The following is an 18,123-nucleotide window of genomic DNA, read 5'->3' on the forward strand; positions in this document are numbered from 1 at the left end:
TGACTTGTGTTCTTTGTAGAAGAGCTTTAAATTTTTATGCATGTATAGGGTCACTGACTCCACAAATACTTGCCATATGTTAAGTATCATGCTTTGCTGGAACAGTTCATATGTTGGAAACATCAGTGGCTTTTTGTACATCACTTTCAGTAGTAGGTCTGGCATGTATTTACCTGAGCCAAGTGTGAATCAAGTATTCCACCCCAACTGTTAATTCCATATTGTAGTTGTGATTGAACTAAGGCAAAGTATACAGACTTCAAGACTTTTATTGAAATAACATTTCTAATTCTGTAAAATATATAAATACGTTTCTGAAGTTTAACAATCAATTTGATGCATGAAAATTCCATTTCAGATAAATGTCTATAATTATCCCTAAGTATGAAACATTTATTGATTTCTGTAAAGTATAACAGTTGCAGCTTTCGGTATTTTTGCAAATTGGTGTGTGGAGTCTTAGTGTTAGGTTGTCTGAGGGTTCCATTGTTTTATTATGCGAGAAGGAGAATAATTTTGTTTAATTTCCATTTAAAGTAAGTAGGTGGTTGTTTAGCCATTTCTGAATTATGATTAGGATTTCTTAAGCTCTGTTGATGGTGTCCTCCCAAGTTTCACCCATGACTGTGACTACTGTCATCAGCATATGAGTTAATTTTTGCATTACAGTTTACCTCACACAGATCATTGATATATAACAGAAAAAGAATTGGTCCTGTTCCTTGGGGTACTCCAATTTTTACTTGAGCACTTTTACTTAGGGTATCCTTGATTCTTACCTTCTGTATTCTGTTAGAAAGTTTTTAATTAGATTTTGAGGAATTCCACAAATGTCTACTTTTTCAAGTTTTTTAAGGAGTATATTGTGGTCTACGGTATCAAATGCCTTTGTTGAATCCAAAAATATAGAAATAGTCCTTTTGGAGCTATCAATGGTTTTATACAAATAATAACTTAAGAATATTGCATCTTGAGCGCTAACGTTTGGTCTAAAACCAAACTGATTTGGAGACAATATGTTATACTTATTCAGGTAATTAAGTAATCTGGTTTTAATGCATTTCTCTAGTAATTTTGAAAGGTGGGGTGTGAGAGAAATTGGGCGATAATTGTTTAACTCTCTCTTATCGCCTGATTTATGGATTGGGAATATGATAGCAATTTTGAATGGATCTGGAAATTGGCCTTTCATTAGTGATAAATTAAAAATATAATGCAGAGGCTGCAGAAAATGTGAACTAATTGTTTTAAGTGTTTTACTTGAGATATTGTCATAGCCATTGGCTGAGTTATCTTCTAGTGCAGCTATGTGATTCATTATTTCTGTTTCTGTTATGGGAAGAAGAAAGACTGATTGTGGTTGAAGTATTGCATGAATGCCATATGTACATATGTCATTAAATTCTTTGCTGGTATTGATTATTTTTTCAGCAAGTTCTAAACCTATACCACTGAAATAATCTACAAATTTGTCTGCAATGGTAGTTGGTTGGGTTGTTTTTTGTGAGTCTGTAAGATTTATGCTGTCTATATCTGAATATCTTTTCTCCTTCCTACATGTTATATCATTTATGCATTTCCATAGGATTTTCGAATTGTTTGAGCCTGACTTAATTTTATTTGAATAGTACTTCTCCTTTGCTACTTTAATGAGTCTGATTATCTAGTTTTGGTATGTTTTATGTTTCTTAATAGTATTTGTGATCTTGTCATTATTTGAGGACCTCATCTTGTGTTTTATAATTGTCTGGTGTAATTTGTCCCTTATTATAATGGAAGTTAGGATTGCAGTTGTGATCCATCGTCTTATCTTTCTGAATTTTGATCTTACATGCCTTGTGTTAGTAGAGTGTTCAGCTTGCTTACTTTCAGTCAAGTGAGATATTTCAGTTCCTTCAAATAAAACCATTTCATCTCCATTCAAATATATTTATATATATAATATAAAGTCACATAGCTAACTCACTGACTGACATTAATGTTTATCCACTTCCAACTGAGCTAGATACCTGAAATTTGGCATACTGATAGCTTTGAGCCAGTAACTGAGGGAAAAATTCAAAAACATACGATTGTTTATTTTTTTACCCCTAGAAATTCAAAGTGGTGAATGCAATCCTTCAGATGAGTTAGAAAAATTGAAATTTGGCACACTTATAACTTTTAACCTGTAACTATGGAAAAATTCAAAAACATTCAAATATTTTATATTTTACTCCCCCAAAAAATATGAAAATGCAGACTCAAATTTCAAGATTGTGCAGACTTTTCTTTGGAGGTTTTTTTGTGGCTAAATTGTAAGTCATATCACCAAACAGACTGCACAATCACAATCTGATTTGGAGAGATCTACAAGATTGGTCCTATGACTTTAATCTTATCTCTATTTGTTATATCTTATGTAGATTACATTTTTTAATTTTAGGTAAAATTTGTACATTTCCCATACATTATTTCAGTGTTTAGACCCTTATAGGATAGTTAGAATCATCAAATTTGGCAGGCATACCAACACATCCATTGGCCATATACAGCAAATTTGATGATTATAACTGCCACGTAAACTTGGAAAACTAAAAGAGTGTGTGAAAAAAGTAGTAAAATTACACTAAATCTAAGTTTCCAGCTCAATCTAAGGTGAGACAATATTAAATTGGGTGTGCCTCCCCTTTATAACCTTTTGGACTGGCCTTGTGCCCTGGAATTTCTGTGTCAATCGGCTGCTCGCCATATACCGGTTTTAAGCTAATGTATGCTGCGCGCCATTGTCCTGGCTCCGTGTGGTTGCGCGTACTGCGCATGCGCCCGCCGGTTACCAAGAGACTTGCTTCCTCCTCGCGTCTGACGCGAGAGCCAGTTCGCTTGGGTCAGCCATGATGAGCGCGTGTGTAATTGTGTGCTGCGCCATGGAGTGGTGGATTACCAGAAAACCTCCGTAATTACTGCGTTAACGGGGATTTTCCCCCATGGAACTAGTTGGAGACCTCCTGCCATTTCCTCTGATCATATTTTTGGATCTATATTTCGTCTGGATACTTGCCAACAAGGTCTGGTTGCTGGGCGCGTGACTGCATTCTCCGTTAACAATGGTCAGGTTTAAATTCCTCTCATTTCTTCACCACCAAAGGTATGTACCAGTGTTTGAAACATTCTAAGGGTCGTCCAGAAGAGGATTTTGATATTTTCGAAGATTTCAGGAATAATAATAATAATAATAATAATGATTTGAACTTCGTCGTTAAATTGGCACCTATTTGGCGTGTGCAGTTGTGAACATCTGAAAAACAGTTTCGGCAACTAATCACAGTAATGTGGAAGGTTCACAGTGAACCGAATTGGGATTTTTAATTTAAAATTTAAATGAGTTCTTTTTGGCACTTTAAATTGTAACTTTCCTTGTGAACCAAGGTACAGTCTCCAAGGTAGCGGGCTTTACTTTCTTCGGCTTTCTGTTTGCTTTCCTGTGTTTTGTTTTCCAATCCGTTTGGTATGTTTCCTTCTCCCCTCCCCCTTCTGGGGTTTTTGGTGAATTAATATTTTCTCTAGCCTGTTTTCCTCCTTGTTTTTTGGAGGCGTTGCTTTTATTTTGTGGTTACCTTGGCAACGGTTTTGTGGGTGTATTGTTGTCGGGATGTCTGGCGCATGGAGCCTGTGTGGATCTTGAATTATATATTTCCGAGTTGAGTGTATCGTTTACTGTTTTAAATGTTAATTAATATTCTTGACCACCCTTTAAAGTTGTGTTACCATTTTCTTGCCCCGGGTGGTGGTGTATTTTTACGTAAAATTCTATATGTCCTGGAAACTGAACGTTTTTAATTTTGGTAATCATGAGAAGCGGCCGCGTTGAAGATCCATTTTATTGAAAACCTTGTTAACTGAGTATGGTATTTTTAATTAATTAACTATCCGTGATCGATCACATTTTTATTAGGTACAGAGGTCATCCTTTTCTTTCCTTTGTTGTTTTCATAATAATTTCAATTTATTATCTGTTAAAGAGTATTTATTTACTTTAATTGTTAATTACTAATGAATTAATTTTTCTTTTAAACTATACCTGGGTATATTCGGATTTATTTTATTAATTGTTATTTACTTTTCCACTTTTCAACCTTATGTTGAATTTAATTACTGATTTTGGTTTTACTTTTCTAAAATAAACATAGGTTTTATCAACTTAATGATTTGGTTTGTTACCTCCAATTTGCCCTTCAATTAAAATTCTTTAACTTCATTCAAGTGCTGGTTTTCATTCGCCACGTTCGGTGGAGCACTGTCACCGATTTCTTGTGCATTAACTTCCACGGCCTTAAGTCGTCTTCCTCCGCTGCTTCCGGTAAGTGTGGTTACTTCATCCTTTGTTTTTTTTCTATGGTTTCTTGTTTTTTTATTGTGCTTGGACCTTTGTTGTCGTTTTTCTTGTGCCCATCATTCTCCCTCGTGTTCGCTATAACTCCCATTTTGGGGGCGGACACGCTAGCAACCTTCTCACCAGGGTCTCTATCTCTCTCTCTCTCTCTCTCTCTCTCTTCCTCTCTCTCTCTGTCCTTTTTCCTCTCTCTTCTACTCTCACCCTGGTGGGTAAGGTTATTGACCTCATCATCCCTAGGTCGTACCGGGGTCCTAGAGGGTGGTGAACGGTTAGAAAGGTATACCAAATGAAGATATGATAAAACATCACAGGACCAAAATTGTGGATTGTCTGATCTTCAATTGGCCTATCAAGTTTGAATACCGCAACTGGCCATTATGTGGGGGAAATAATTTAAGAACTTATGAAAGAAGTAAAAATTTGCCCTAGATCTCAAAATCAAGTTCTATCTAAGGTAAAACCAAAGGAGATATGACAAAATGTCACAGAACTAAAACTGTAGACCTTTTGAAATCATTTTGTGTGGGTGCAATCCATTTGACAATAAGACCCCTTAGCTACAATAAACCTCCAAAGGAAGATCTGCACTTGATACCTAAACCATATAAAGCCACATGACTAACTCATCGACCGACATCAATGTTGTTTACTCACTTCCAAATGAGCTACAAACTCAAAATTTGGCGTGCTGATAGCTTATAGCCAGTAACCGAGATAAAAAATTCCTAACTTATTCCTTTCAACCTGTAACCGACGAAAAATTTCAAAAAGATCAAATGAAATGAAATAAAAAATATCAATATGCAGACGCAATTTTACAAAGGGTAGAGGCTGTTCTTCAGAGGTTTTTTGACTAAACTTTGTCATATCACCAAACAGTTTGCACAATCGTCACCTGATTTGGAGAGAACTACAAGATTGGTACTACGATTTTTAGTAGTACCTCTATTGCTAATATCTTAGATACAGCTGCATTTTTTTTTTGCTAGGGGCTTTACGTCGCACCGACACAGATAGGTCTTATGGCGACGATGGGATAGGAAAGGCCTAGGAGTTGGAAGGAAGCGGCCGTGGCCTTAATTAAGGTACAGCCCCAGCATTTGCCTGGCGTGAAAATGGGAAACCACGGAAAACCATCTTCAGGGCTGCCGATAGTGGGGTTCGAACCTACTATCTCCCGGATGCAAGCTCACAGCCGCGCGCCTCTACGCGCACGGCCAACTCGCCCGGTGCATTTTTTATTTTTTATTTTAAGGAAATTTTGTACCTTTTCCACACACTATTTCATTAACTGGAACCTTTTTTAGGAAAGATAGAATCATGAAATTTGGCAGGCATATTGGCATATCCAACGGCTATATGTGTGCCAAATTTGATACTTATAGCTGCCACATGAATATGGAAAACTAAAACAAAGTCAAAAGTACATCCGCAGAATGAATCAGCTACGGGACTGTCACAAACTTGAGCCTGCAGCACAGGCCTCTTGTAAAAACAAATGACATTGTGAATTGTGCACCTCTTATTTCTGACACTATTCACCATTCTTCAAGTTCCAGCTCAAGTCTAAGGTATACCCAATTGAAAAAAAAACGACAAAATGAATACAAGCAACTATGCGAAGAAAATAAGTGTCTTGATTATTATGAAAACTCAAATCCACTGGATCTTGTCATTCTTGGACAGATGCATTCCATTTGTTCAATTGGTCCATCAGCCATTTCAATAAAACAAAGTGAGGAAGGATAGACAACATACTAGAAGTGCATTTAAGGTATGAATTCTAATGGTAGTATAGTGGATTTGGCATTTCCCATATAGATCAGTCATTGGCTTTGGTATTATCAGGACAAAGTGTTTTCCGTAAGAAATAAAATCTTTTCAATGAGACTGGACACATTTCTTTTTGTTTGGAACACTCTTCGCAGCTGTCGTGCACTTTATTAACCTTTGAATATAAAGAAGGCAGAAGCTTATTAGTCATTCTGTAGAAAGCCTGTTTGTCTGGAAGAAATAATTTTGAATTGCATAATTTCTTATGAAACTCACCACAATGTGTGTTTCTTCAAGCAAGCATGTCTCTACTGACTGGGTACAACATGTGTTTCTATGAATCTTAGTCACTACACCTTCCTTTGACAATCATTTTCTGAGTCTCTTGTAGTGCATTTTTGATACACCATGACTAAATAGGTTAAGTAGTTTCACAGACGTAAGATCTATGCGGGTGATAATGTCCTTTAGAACCTACTTACGAAGTAGGAAATAAAAAGCATGACTGCACAAAGGACAACATATCTGTTCGACAACATTTGAGAGTACTGCACAGCAGAACCGTGGGTTTTGTTGTGTCCATGGCCAGGCAATATTAGGACCACTGAACCTGGGCCAAGTAGCAAGAAGGACTCTATGCCCTAAAGCAAAAGGCATACCTGATTAAGAATATTCCAGTTGTTACTACAGGATACAAGATAGATTAGTAATGAAAATCCTTAATTGGATACTGACTGTGTATAGATTCAGAAACATTTTTTTTAAATATCCAAAATATTATTGTTGTTATTATTATTATTATTATTATTATTATTATTATTATTATATTACCGAGCTTGATAGCTGTAGTCGCTTAAGTGCGGCCAGTATCCAGTATTCGGGAGATAATAGGTTCGTACTCCACAGTCGGCAGCCCTGAAAATGGTTTTCCGTGGTTTCCCATTTTCACACCAGGCAAATGCTAGGGCTGTACCTTAATTAAGGCCACGGCCACTTCCTTCCCACTCCTAGCCCTTCCCTGTCCCATCGTCGCCACAAGACCTATCTGTGTCGGTGCGACGTAAAGCAACTAGCAACTAGCAAAAAAAAAAAAAAAAAAAAAAATTGTGTCCTAAATTTCTTTGTACATCTTAAGGCAGAACTTCTGTGCATATGAGTGCTGCAAGGCTAAAATTTCCTGTTTCATTTTTTGAAAACATTGTTGAACAAGTTAACAAATTAAATATCCAGAAAATAAAGCTCCTAAATATTTATGAAAATTATTTTAATATGCAATACTGATATTCCTTTATTCAGTAAAACAGTTAGATATTCTTAAATCTTCAAGAATTGATCACAATACTATGCCCCATTTTCCAATTAATTTTCTCCAAATTCAAAAAGTTCTGCCTTACAACTTCGAAGTTACATAAAGTGACCACTTTTAAGCTAGAGACTTTTGGTTTGCACAAAAATGATTGAAAATTTCCCTACTATCAAAATATAAAATAAACTAAATATTAGATTTTCCAACTTACGGTACAGTATGGTTTCCTGGAGAGCATCAGATATCATTTTTTTAAATTAGTGTTAGAAAACATCATTTTTAATTCAAATATATTTTCTTTTAAAATATTTTAGTACAGTACAAAAATGACAAAAGACACACAAAAATTATCTGGATATCTGAAATATAATTTTTTAAAATATTTTTCGTTAACACTCAAAAGACATATTGGGAAATCTATCCCAGACAATTAAATATCTGTTCTTAAAGGTGTAAATATCTTCTTGTTGCTCTCAGCTTCTCAGTTCCTTCCTATCTTCACCTTCTTCACACACGCACAGAAGATAAGCCAGTTCCCACACTGCTGTTCAAGAGAACATGTTATTAAAGTCGGACTGGGATGAATTGTACCCCATATGTATTTGTGGAACATAATCTGAGACATTTTGTTTATTTATAATTTACACACTGTTGTCTTACTTTAGAAATTGTATTCATTCTTGATAAAATCTATATTGTATTCTATACAGTACTAATAAACTAGAGTTTTGCATGTTTGAAACTAAAACTTGTATAATATGGACTATTTTATGAGAGCAGAAAATACACTGATGAGCAACTGAATTAGAGATAGCTGCCATTTTGGAAAAATTACATTGTGGTCAGCCTGGTAAAGGCAATAGTACTGCATAACATGTGGCTGCCATGTCATAAGACCTCATACTGAGCTGACCACAAGACGGGCAAGACACAAGATCTCTGCACATGATTGCAGTTAGATTATCGGTGCCAGACATATTCATCATTCCATCTCTGAAGTCATTCAGGCACTGGGCTTTCCACAGGTCAAAACATCAAGTATGTTCCATGAGTACGTGGATTCGGAGAATATCACCACCACTAGTTTCAACTGCTATGGAGTACAATGTGTTCATAACAAAGGTCACCAATGGGTACCTTAGATGGTAAGAGGTGATAGACGGGCTTATGGTGTAGTTGATCACTTGTAAATTCAATGATGGACAACAACAAAGTGTGGGCAGCTATGCCATTCAGAAACATATCCTCACAATACGTTATAGTGGTCACCATCCCACAGGGTACCTCTGCTCTGTTGGAAGATACAATGACTGAAATAGGCAAATGAACTTTTGAACTTTTAAATAACTGTTAGGTTCTTCAGTCTGCCAAAACTAATTATGAATAATTACAGACAACTTTATTAAAATAATTATGTTATTTCTTCTTCAAGTATAATACTGTTACGATATGTTATCACTTTTAGGTAGTTTATGAATGTCCTACTCATTATTAGTTCTGGCATACTGAAAAACCTAACAGTTGTAAATTGACTGAGTTGAAACTTAAAACAAGTGGCTTCCGATAATGTAAATTTTGGAGCTGAGTCAAGTCGAGGTACTAGCTGGTGCACTACAATGACGGGGTATGAGTGCACATGAGACAATGGTCCCACTTGCCAGTGGGTTATAGCTCAGCCAGTGATGGCAGTATTCTTGTATGAGGACTGTTCACATACATATCTGCCAATATCCCTCACCAGTAAACGTTAGAGGAACCTGAACTGTCTGATCATGTTTACCCATTTATTTGCCTGTAGCACCCTGCTGGAAACATTTTTCTGTAGCAAGACAATGCATCTGTCCATCGCTCCCAAATCGTGGCTGATAAGTTCAATGAACACTCCACAGACATGAGGATTCTTGCCTAGTCCCAAAGGTCATTGGACCTCAAACCTATTGAGCACTTCTAAAGTGCTGTCAAGAAGGATCTATGTGCCCTGAGCCCTACTCCAACCAATCTCTCTGCATTACAGGAAGTTATGTGGTAGTCCTAGGTCAATATAGGTTCCTAACGCCTTAGATATCTTGTAGAGTTCATGTACACCACATCACTGCCATCATCAAGGACCTCTTGTGGGTGGGGAACACAGATGAAGAATACACCCATGGTATCCCCTGCCTGTCATGAGGTGACTAAAATGGGTGACCAAGGGATGTTCAAATTAGAACCATGAGACAACTTGTAATTAGTACCATCATGCAGGGAACACCATGGGTCACTTTTACTTGCGCGTAGTACCACTATGTTAGGTACACGATAGGTTTGTGATTAATAGCAGCAGTATGTGCTTCCGGCTGGGTTTTACAGTACCTGTGATTAGTATCATTATATGAGCGACACCATGGGTCTGCCTTGCCTATGATTAGTACCCACTATGTGAAGAACACTACAGGATAGTATGAGTCCCTGTGATTAGTACACTTACGTGTGGAACACCATAGGTTTGCATTGCCTGTAAATGGTGCTGCAATTTAACACCATAGGTCTGTGTTACATGTGCGCATTAAGGCAGAAACACACTACTGTCACTTCAGGTGAACTCACTTTGAGCTGAGTCACCGTGGAGGGGAGGTTGATGATGTCACTGCATGCGGCATGAAGACAGGAAACATATTGTCCTCACGTTCACAGATCACAGTATACTTCGTCCAATGGCAAGCAACGATAATACATCCAGTTCATTGGATTCTGATAATCTTTTAATTGCCTGTGATGTTTCTGTTGCCATGAGTACTGTATGTTGCAAACGACTGTGGGTACATGAAAGTCATTTGCGGTGAATACCACAATTTAGTGAGGGAGCTAAATGGGCATCCAGAAATATTTCAGATGTACTTCAGGCTGAACAAAGATGAATTGAACTACAGAATCTCATCAAGGATGAAATTGTGGACCGAAATACGCTCTGCATTTGCAACTGATTCGGAGGAATCCTACACAGCCTTTTCAGATATGAGAAAATTACTTCAACTCCTTTGAAGTCTCTGTGCCATGGCAATTACCAACAGTTTGTCATGGAAGAATAAATTGAACAAAGAAGAAAAGAACTGTGGTAGTGAATGGATCATACAATAAATATTTATTCACCGATCTCCAATTCAACAGGATAATTTGTATTTGTAATTTGTGTAGTATTTACTTTATTATTATTATGTCTGGCTCCGTGGCTAAATGGTTAGCATAATGGCCTTTGGTCAAAGTGGTCCTGGGTTCGATTCCCGACAGAGTCGGGAATTTTAACCATCATTGGTTAATTTTGCTAGCACGGGGGCTGGGTTTATGTGTCACCTTCATCAATATTTCATCCTCATCACTATGCGTAGATCGCCTACAGGCGTCAAATCAAAAGACCTGCATCTGGTGAGCCGAACTTGTCCTCGGACACTTCCAGCACTAAAATTCATACGCCATTTCATTTATTATTATTATTATTATTGGGATAATAATCATAAGTACAATTGTGGACTGTTTTCAACAACTGAATGCCTATTAAAATTAGTATGTGTGATCTTTAATTCCTTTCCTATTTTGTACCATGCCTTGTGCCATATTTGCTGATTTCTATAGTTAATCGAACCTATGTCATACAGATTCTCATGCACCCGCACCAATTCAAATAACATTTCTTCCATATCGCTAAAAGAAACTGCTTCTATTCACACTTCATGTCGCCAGATATGTGTTAGAGCAGAAAATTGTGCTCCGTGTGAAGAGTGCTGTCACCAGATATTACGTCACAATGACATCAGCCAATGTTAACAGTCGTGACATGAGTGCAATGTGATCACTCTACATTTCGAACAGTGGGGAAGAGGCATAGCACATCTTTCTTGACTGGTTCGATAGCATCATGATACGCGCAAACTCACATGAAGTGACAGTAGTGTGTTTCCGCCTTTACATTACCTGTGAGTAGTACCATAATGTGTGGAATACCACGAGTCTACACCACTCTTGATTAGTACCACAACATGACAAATACCATGGTTCTACTTTTGTAGCAATAAGTACCATTATAAGGGACCGAAGACCTGGATTTTGGACCCCATTAGACTACAAGCATCATCGATTCAGTATTATGCTTTATGCAGTCCCTTAGTCAGTAATACTAGTGTTCAACGCTAGTTTCTGGGAATGTGGGGCATTGTTTTGGACCCCATTAGCCTACAAGCATCATCGATTCAGTATTATGCTTTAGAAGCAGTCCCTTAGTCAGTAATACTAGTGTTCAACGCTAGTTTCTGGGAATGTGGGGCATTGTGGGTCGGATCCACTGATTACTTTAAATTCATACCCATCCATTCATTCTTCATCCTCATGTTTTGAATTCTGGTCAGTGGAGGATTTTGGACTTTTAAATTGTCATTACATTTCATCTCATTTCGTACCATTAGGAGCTGATGGCTTAGATGTTAGGCCCTTTTAAACAACAAGCATCATCATCATCATCATCATCAAGGTGAAAGGGAGCACTACACTCCACCAGCTAGGTATCTCTGATTCCACTGCTCATCAATGTATAATGCCAAGCAAAACAAATATAAGATTCTTATGAGTGATTACAATTTGGTGTTTAAGAATTACAGTATGTTATTCATGACATATATCCTCGTAATTGTTATTTATATTAAATCTTTGTAGAGAGGAAAGACATCATTGGGGAAAAACACTGGTGCTTTCACAATTGATTTTCCTGAATTTATTTAATTACCTCAATCAAATGCATTAAACTTGCAATGAACAAAATACATTACCGTATTCAACTCCCCTGTGCCAACTGAGTTCACTTCCTATGAGTAATTTTGCAGTCCTATGTTGTCCATATTCTTACATTTTCAGTTCCTTGTACTTGGCACTCCTAATTCATACTGTATGAAATATTCACAGTTTTGACTCTGATCTGTTTTATCCAGCATGACTTTAAATCCAGAAGATGCTGCAAGAGCTGCAGCACCAATTAACAATGGGCACAACTTGTGGTATGTTGCAAATGTCCTAAGAAACTTACTAACAATTACATATGGGGCAGTATGGCATCATCAGGAACACTGCACCTTTCATAGAAAACTTGGATCTAGTCATCCAAGATCTATAAAAGCCAGAGTAACCAATTTTTAAATCTACAGGTGCTAAGAGATCATCATCTCACAGATGTGAAGGTTAGAAATTGCCTGGAGAAAGGTGCATGATGTCAGAATTAGTGAATGGATGAGAAGAAGACAGGGGCAGATCTGGTTTCTAGAAGATCTTTTGCCGGCCTTTAGTTGCAGTACCAACATTAGCAATTTACTCAAGAACATCAGAACTGGATGTAGGAATAATAGAGCAAAGTGCTCTTCACCAATGAATCAAGGTTCAGTCCATATGGAAGGGAGAGAGTGTGGAGAAGACTTTGGCAATGTTATGCGACCTGTACCTTCTCAGCTAGAACATTATATGGAGGAGGTTTCATCCTAGCATGGGAGCTGGTGTTCATTGAAAATGGAGCAATGAATTCACTTAAGTATATCAAGGAGTTTCTTCATGAATGTGTTATCCCTTTTAACGCTCATATCAGAGAAACACTTAATTTTGATGCATCGTAATGCATACCCACATGCTGCTTGATGTGTGTCAACATTCCTGTAAGACACCAGTATCACTCTTGACAGGCCAGCTTATAGTCCTGACCTTAACCCTATCAAGCCTGTGTGAGAAGAAGCTTGGAGGTACTATTGTCAAAAAGTTCTTCAAACACTGCATGAGCTTAGGGTAATTATTTGTGCCAAATGGAATGCAAACACTCAAATTTACATTGACACCTTAATTGCTAACATAGGATGAAAGCTGCTTTTAATGGTATTGGAACACCTGTTATTCAGTGTCCTGGATCTTGTTCAGGAAGTTCTGTCGCTGGGAATTACATCACAGTGGGAGTACTATTCGGATGGTGCCAATGGACCAATATGTGCCACTTCCAATGATTCATTCTTTTAAATATGGCTTTCATTCTTAAAATTGTGCTTCATGGTTAAGTAAGGTTGTAATAAGAAGTATTTAAAAATTCGTGATAAAATATTGCACTAGGAATGTCATTTTGGTTCATAAAATATAAATTAATTGAAATATAAGTGTTAAGAAATTTGGTTTGGAAATGGAATCTCTATTCCATTGATAGTGATAAAAAATGTATTCTAAACTTACCTGGAGGCCCCGGGTTAAATTTCTGGCCAGGTTAGGGATTTATACCTGGACCTGAAGGCTGGTTAGAGGTTCACTCACCCTACGTGATTTTAACTGAACTGAGGAGCTATCTGAGGTTAGATAACGGCCCCAGCCTAGAAAGCCAAGAATAATAGCCGGATTTGTTGTGCTGACCACACGACACCTCATAATCTGCAGGCCTTCGGGCTGAGCAACGGTCGCTTGTTAGGCCAAGGCCCTTCAAGGGCTGTAGTGCCATGCTGTTTGGTTTTTTAGTTTTATGATACAGACACTAAATAAGAGACTGAGAGTGAGGTATTAGAAAATGGAAGCCAGGGAAAAGATGAATTAACTCTAGCTCAGTATATATATATTGATTTAATGGTCATAGCGTCCGCCATGCCAACTGGCAGTGGGCCCGGTCCGACACCGTATAGGCCCACTTCTCATGCTTCAGCTGCGCCAAACACAAGCAGCGCTTAAGTGCTATGCCAGCCCCACTCAATTCCGCTCGCAGTCCCGTAGCAGAGGAGTATGGAAATTACTCCACGATTAATCTGGAGTGTTTCATCGTGCGATGTTCCTGGATCCATCCAGCATCCAGACGATTCTAGAAGGGCCAGCACAGGTATATAAGAGAGGAACAACCTGCCTGAGTCAGTGGGAGTTAGACTGAGTTAGAAGTTGGTGTGGTTCAGTCGTGAGCGACTGCCAGTATAGTGAAGTAAGTGAACTGCCGTGATTATCAGACTAGTGTGCTACAGTGCGGACTGTCGGCGAAGGAGAGAACATGTAGCCGTGCGACGCGGGACCTTGTGTGTGAGTGTAAAACTGTGTAGTGTGAGAACAAGTGAGAAACGAAGGGAGAGAGAGCGCGCGAACTGTGTAAATGTGTGTTATAAGCAAACGTTGTGTGTAGTCTTGTGTAGTTTAGTGCCTAGCAAATAAATCTTAGTATTGAAGCTACCAGTCTAATGTTAATTGATCCTACTACCCCGCCAACTGTTACAACTGGTGTCAAAATCGGGATCGACTGGCAGCAGTAATTTCGTAATTCGGAATTTCTAGCGAATTGTAAAATGGATAGCAAACAGTTTCAGGCTCTGCTCAGTAAGTTCACCGAACTCTCATCCAAACAGGACGAAATCAAGAGCGAACTGAAACTGGAATTAAATAAACTTAAGGGTAGACAAGGTAAATTAGAACAGGAAATGTGCTCTCTCAAAAGAAAATTATAGAGTGACATTATGCAGGACGTACAGGAACTGGTTGAAAAACAGATCAAAGAAATACCGCAGGTTGTGGAGTCAGGGGTTCGAGACCTGAAAGAAGAAGTAAGTGCTCTGTGTACGAGAGTGACAGCCATGGAGACTCGTGCTAGGGCCACCTGCAGCGACAGCGGCTCCAGCGCCGAGAAAGTAAAACCCCCGCGCTTCGACGGGACAACATCTTGGCGGACCTTCTGGGCCCAATTCGAGACCATGTGCGAGCACAATGGTTGGACATCGGAGGAAAGGGCCGTGTACCTAATCGCCGCACTGCAAGGACCAGCAGAGAAAGTACTACACAGACTTCAGCCGGGTGCTACTTACGACGAGATCGTTAGAGCGCTCGACAGCCGGTACGGTGACCACCAGCTGGCAGCCGCCTACCAAGTCCAGCTAAGGAAATGGACCCAGTGCGCTAATGAGACGCTGCAAGAATTCACGCAAGATTTGGAGCAGCTAGCCCACAAGGCTCTGGATTGGCTGCCTCTGGACCACATTGAGCGGGAGGCAGCCTATACATTCATTGATGGGCTCCACGACTCTAAGATCCGTCAAAAGCTGATGCTCAGCGGGGAGCATGACCTCAGAGAGGCCCTGACGTTAGCCCTGAGGATGGAGGCAGTGAAGGGAACAGCGGCATCGTCACCAAGAATACGAGCCGTGAGAAGCGAGGACGCGCCGGAGACCCACGCCGTTACGGGGGAACGACGCATGCCGCCGCTGAGACGCCGGCGCACCAACGAGATCACCTGTTAGAATTGCGGTGAGCGTGGCCACCTGCGGAGGAACTGCTGTATGGAGGCGGCCCCTGATCAGGGAAACGAGTAAGGGCCAACAAGGAGAGGGGCTCGTCGGCACCGTCACTACCGTCCCCTCGTTTCACGCTAAATGTGGTCACCGAGCTCAGCGACGACAGCTTGATCACTGACGGGTGGCTCGGAGACAGGCCGTGCCGAGTCACGATAGACACGGGGGCGGCACTGACCATCGCCAGGCCGAACATCGCTGAGGTACAGCCAGAGAGGGAACCCCATCGCCCTTATCTGCTGTGAACGGCCTCAGGAGACACCATCCCTGTCTTGAAGGAGGCGCTACTTCAACTGACGCTGGGACAACGACGCCTAAGAGTCTGGGCCTTCGTCACCGCCATCACGGATGAAGTCATCCTGGGCCTAGACGCGCTACGGAAATACGAGGCGACTGTCGACGTGGGACGATGTGTATTGTGGCTCGGCAAACAAGAGGTGATGCTGCGACGCCCAGGGACGCAACCTCAAGTAGCGCGGTTAACGTTGGCCAGCGACGGAGTGATACCAGCCAACAGTGAGGTGATGGTTACGGCACGGTTAGAGGAACCCATACAAGGGAACAGCGTGCTCGTGGAACCCGATTCGCGGACCACCGATCAAGGACTCTACCTGGCCAGGGCGCTCGTGTCGGCACGAAGCTGCATGCCGGCACGAATATTGAATTCGACATCGCGGGAACAGAGGGTACCCAGCAGGACAGAGCTTGGGACCTGTGAACCAGTCACGTGCGTCGTGCCAGTGGACGACGAAGATGCACAGACCCTGGAAGCAGGCGAAGGATTGGATAAGCTCCGGGAGATTATATCGGCGCCCGGGAACATTTAGAGGCGAGACAGCTCAGGGAGGTTAAGGAACCAATCCATGAGTTTCAGGACATCTTCACTGCCGGACGTGACTACGGAAAGATGGACAGAGTGTACCATCGCATTAACACCGGCAACGCCGCTCCAATCCAACAGCCATCTCGTAGGGTACCCTGGCGAAGAAGGTGGAAATGGACCAGATGATAGATGACATGAGGCAGCGGGGAGTCATCGAGGAGTCGAACAGCCCGTGGTTATCGCCAGTCATCCTGGTGAAGGAAAAGAACGGTGAACTCTGTTTCTGCTTCGATTACCGGAAGTTGAACGACATCACGAAGAAGGACTGTTTCCCGTTACCTCACATACATGACACCCTGGACACGTTATCTGGAGCCCAGTGGTTTTCGACTTTGGACCTGAAGTCTGGATATTGGCAAGTAGCGCTCCATCCGGAAGACAAGGAGAAGATGGCGTTCTCAACCAGCCAAGGGCTCTACCAGTTCGCCGTGATGCCCTTCGGCCTCTGCAATGCGCCGGCGAATTTCGAGCGACTGATGGAGGCCGTGCTGAGAGGGCTAACTCACGACGCTTGCCTCGTGTACATGGACGACATAATTATTGTGGGACGCACGTTCGAAGAGCACGTGGAGAACCTGCGGAAAGTGTTCGAGAGGCTACGTGGGGCTCACCTAAAACTAAATCCCGGAAAATGCCAGCTGTTCCAGAAGGAGGTCCGCTACCTGGGCCACATCGTGTTATCGGAGGGAGTAGCCACGGATACGGAGAAGTTAGAAGCTGTCAGAGACTGGACAGTGCCGAAGGACAAGTGAGAACTAAGGAGTTTTCTTCGCCTTTGCACGTCTTACCGCAGATTTATAGCTGGCTACACAGACATCTCAAAGCCTCTTACACGGCTGACCGAGGAGAGGAGGTCTTTCCAATGGTCAAGCGAGGCAGAGGCTGCCTTCTGGAAGCTGAAAGAGTCGCTGCGTACCGCACCCATCCTCGGATATCCCAAGCCTGGGGAGAAGTTCATCGTCGATACCAACGCCAGCGACGTGGGAATTGGTGGGGTACTGTCACAAGCGCAAGACGGCCAGGAGAAGGTGATCGCCTGTTTCAGCAAGACGTTGTCAATAGCTGAGAGAAATTAATGCGTGACACGTCGGGAATTGCTGGCCGTCGTGAAGACCTTGGAGTACTTCCACAAGTATCTGTATGGGCAGCCTTTCCGCGTGCGCACCGACCACTCCGCATTGACCTGGCTCCTAAGCTTCAGAAAACTGGAAAGTCAGACAGCTCGCTGGGTGCAACGCCTTCAGAAGTATGACTTCACCACTGAGCACCGACAAGGAAAGAAGCACTGCAACGCCGACGCTCTATCGAAAAGACCGTGCCCTGCGAACTGTACACACTGCCAGAAAGTGGAGAGACAGGCAGGCATCGTGGACGTCCGGGCCGTGAGGGCCACCGCTGCTGAAGGATGGGATCGAGACGCCCTCAGGAGGGAGCAGCTGAAGGACGACGACATCGAGCTGATCTTACGAGAAGTAGAGTCGGGGCA

At 41.2% G+C, this 18,123-nt stretch overlaps 1 protein-coding gene across 4 annotated transcripts in view; it reads right to left on the reverse strand.

Moving 5' to 3' along the window:
• Nucleotides 1-18,123, reverse strand: part of LOC136864279 (gastrula zinc finger protein XlCGF57.1) — a 231,976-nt gene that overhangs the window by 58,293 nt on the left and 155,560 nt on the right. Inside the window, exon 6 of one of the 4 annotated variants that reach the window (XM_067141102.2) lies at nucleotides 7,753-7,995. The exons of 2 other annotated variants lie outside the window; for them this stretch is intronic. In XM_067141102.2, the coding sequence (XP_066997203.1) occupies nucleotides 7,962-7,995 (34 nt within the window). In that variant the 3' untranslated portion in view covers nucleotides 7,753-7,961. Of the gene's footprint in view, nucleotides 1-7,752; nucleotides 7,999-18,123 lie in introns of those variants that run through there. One more of the 4 variants, XM_067141092.2, reaches the window with a different exon arrangement.

The sequence above is a fragment of the Anabrus simplex genome, chromosome 1, assembly GCF_040414725.1.
Source record: "Anabrus simplex isolate iqAnaSimp1 chromosome 1, ASM4041472v1, whole genome shotgun sequence".
Classification (NCBI taxonomy): domain Eukaryota; kingdom Metazoa; phylum Arthropoda; class Insecta; order Orthoptera; family Tettigoniidae; genus Anabrus; species Anabrus simplex.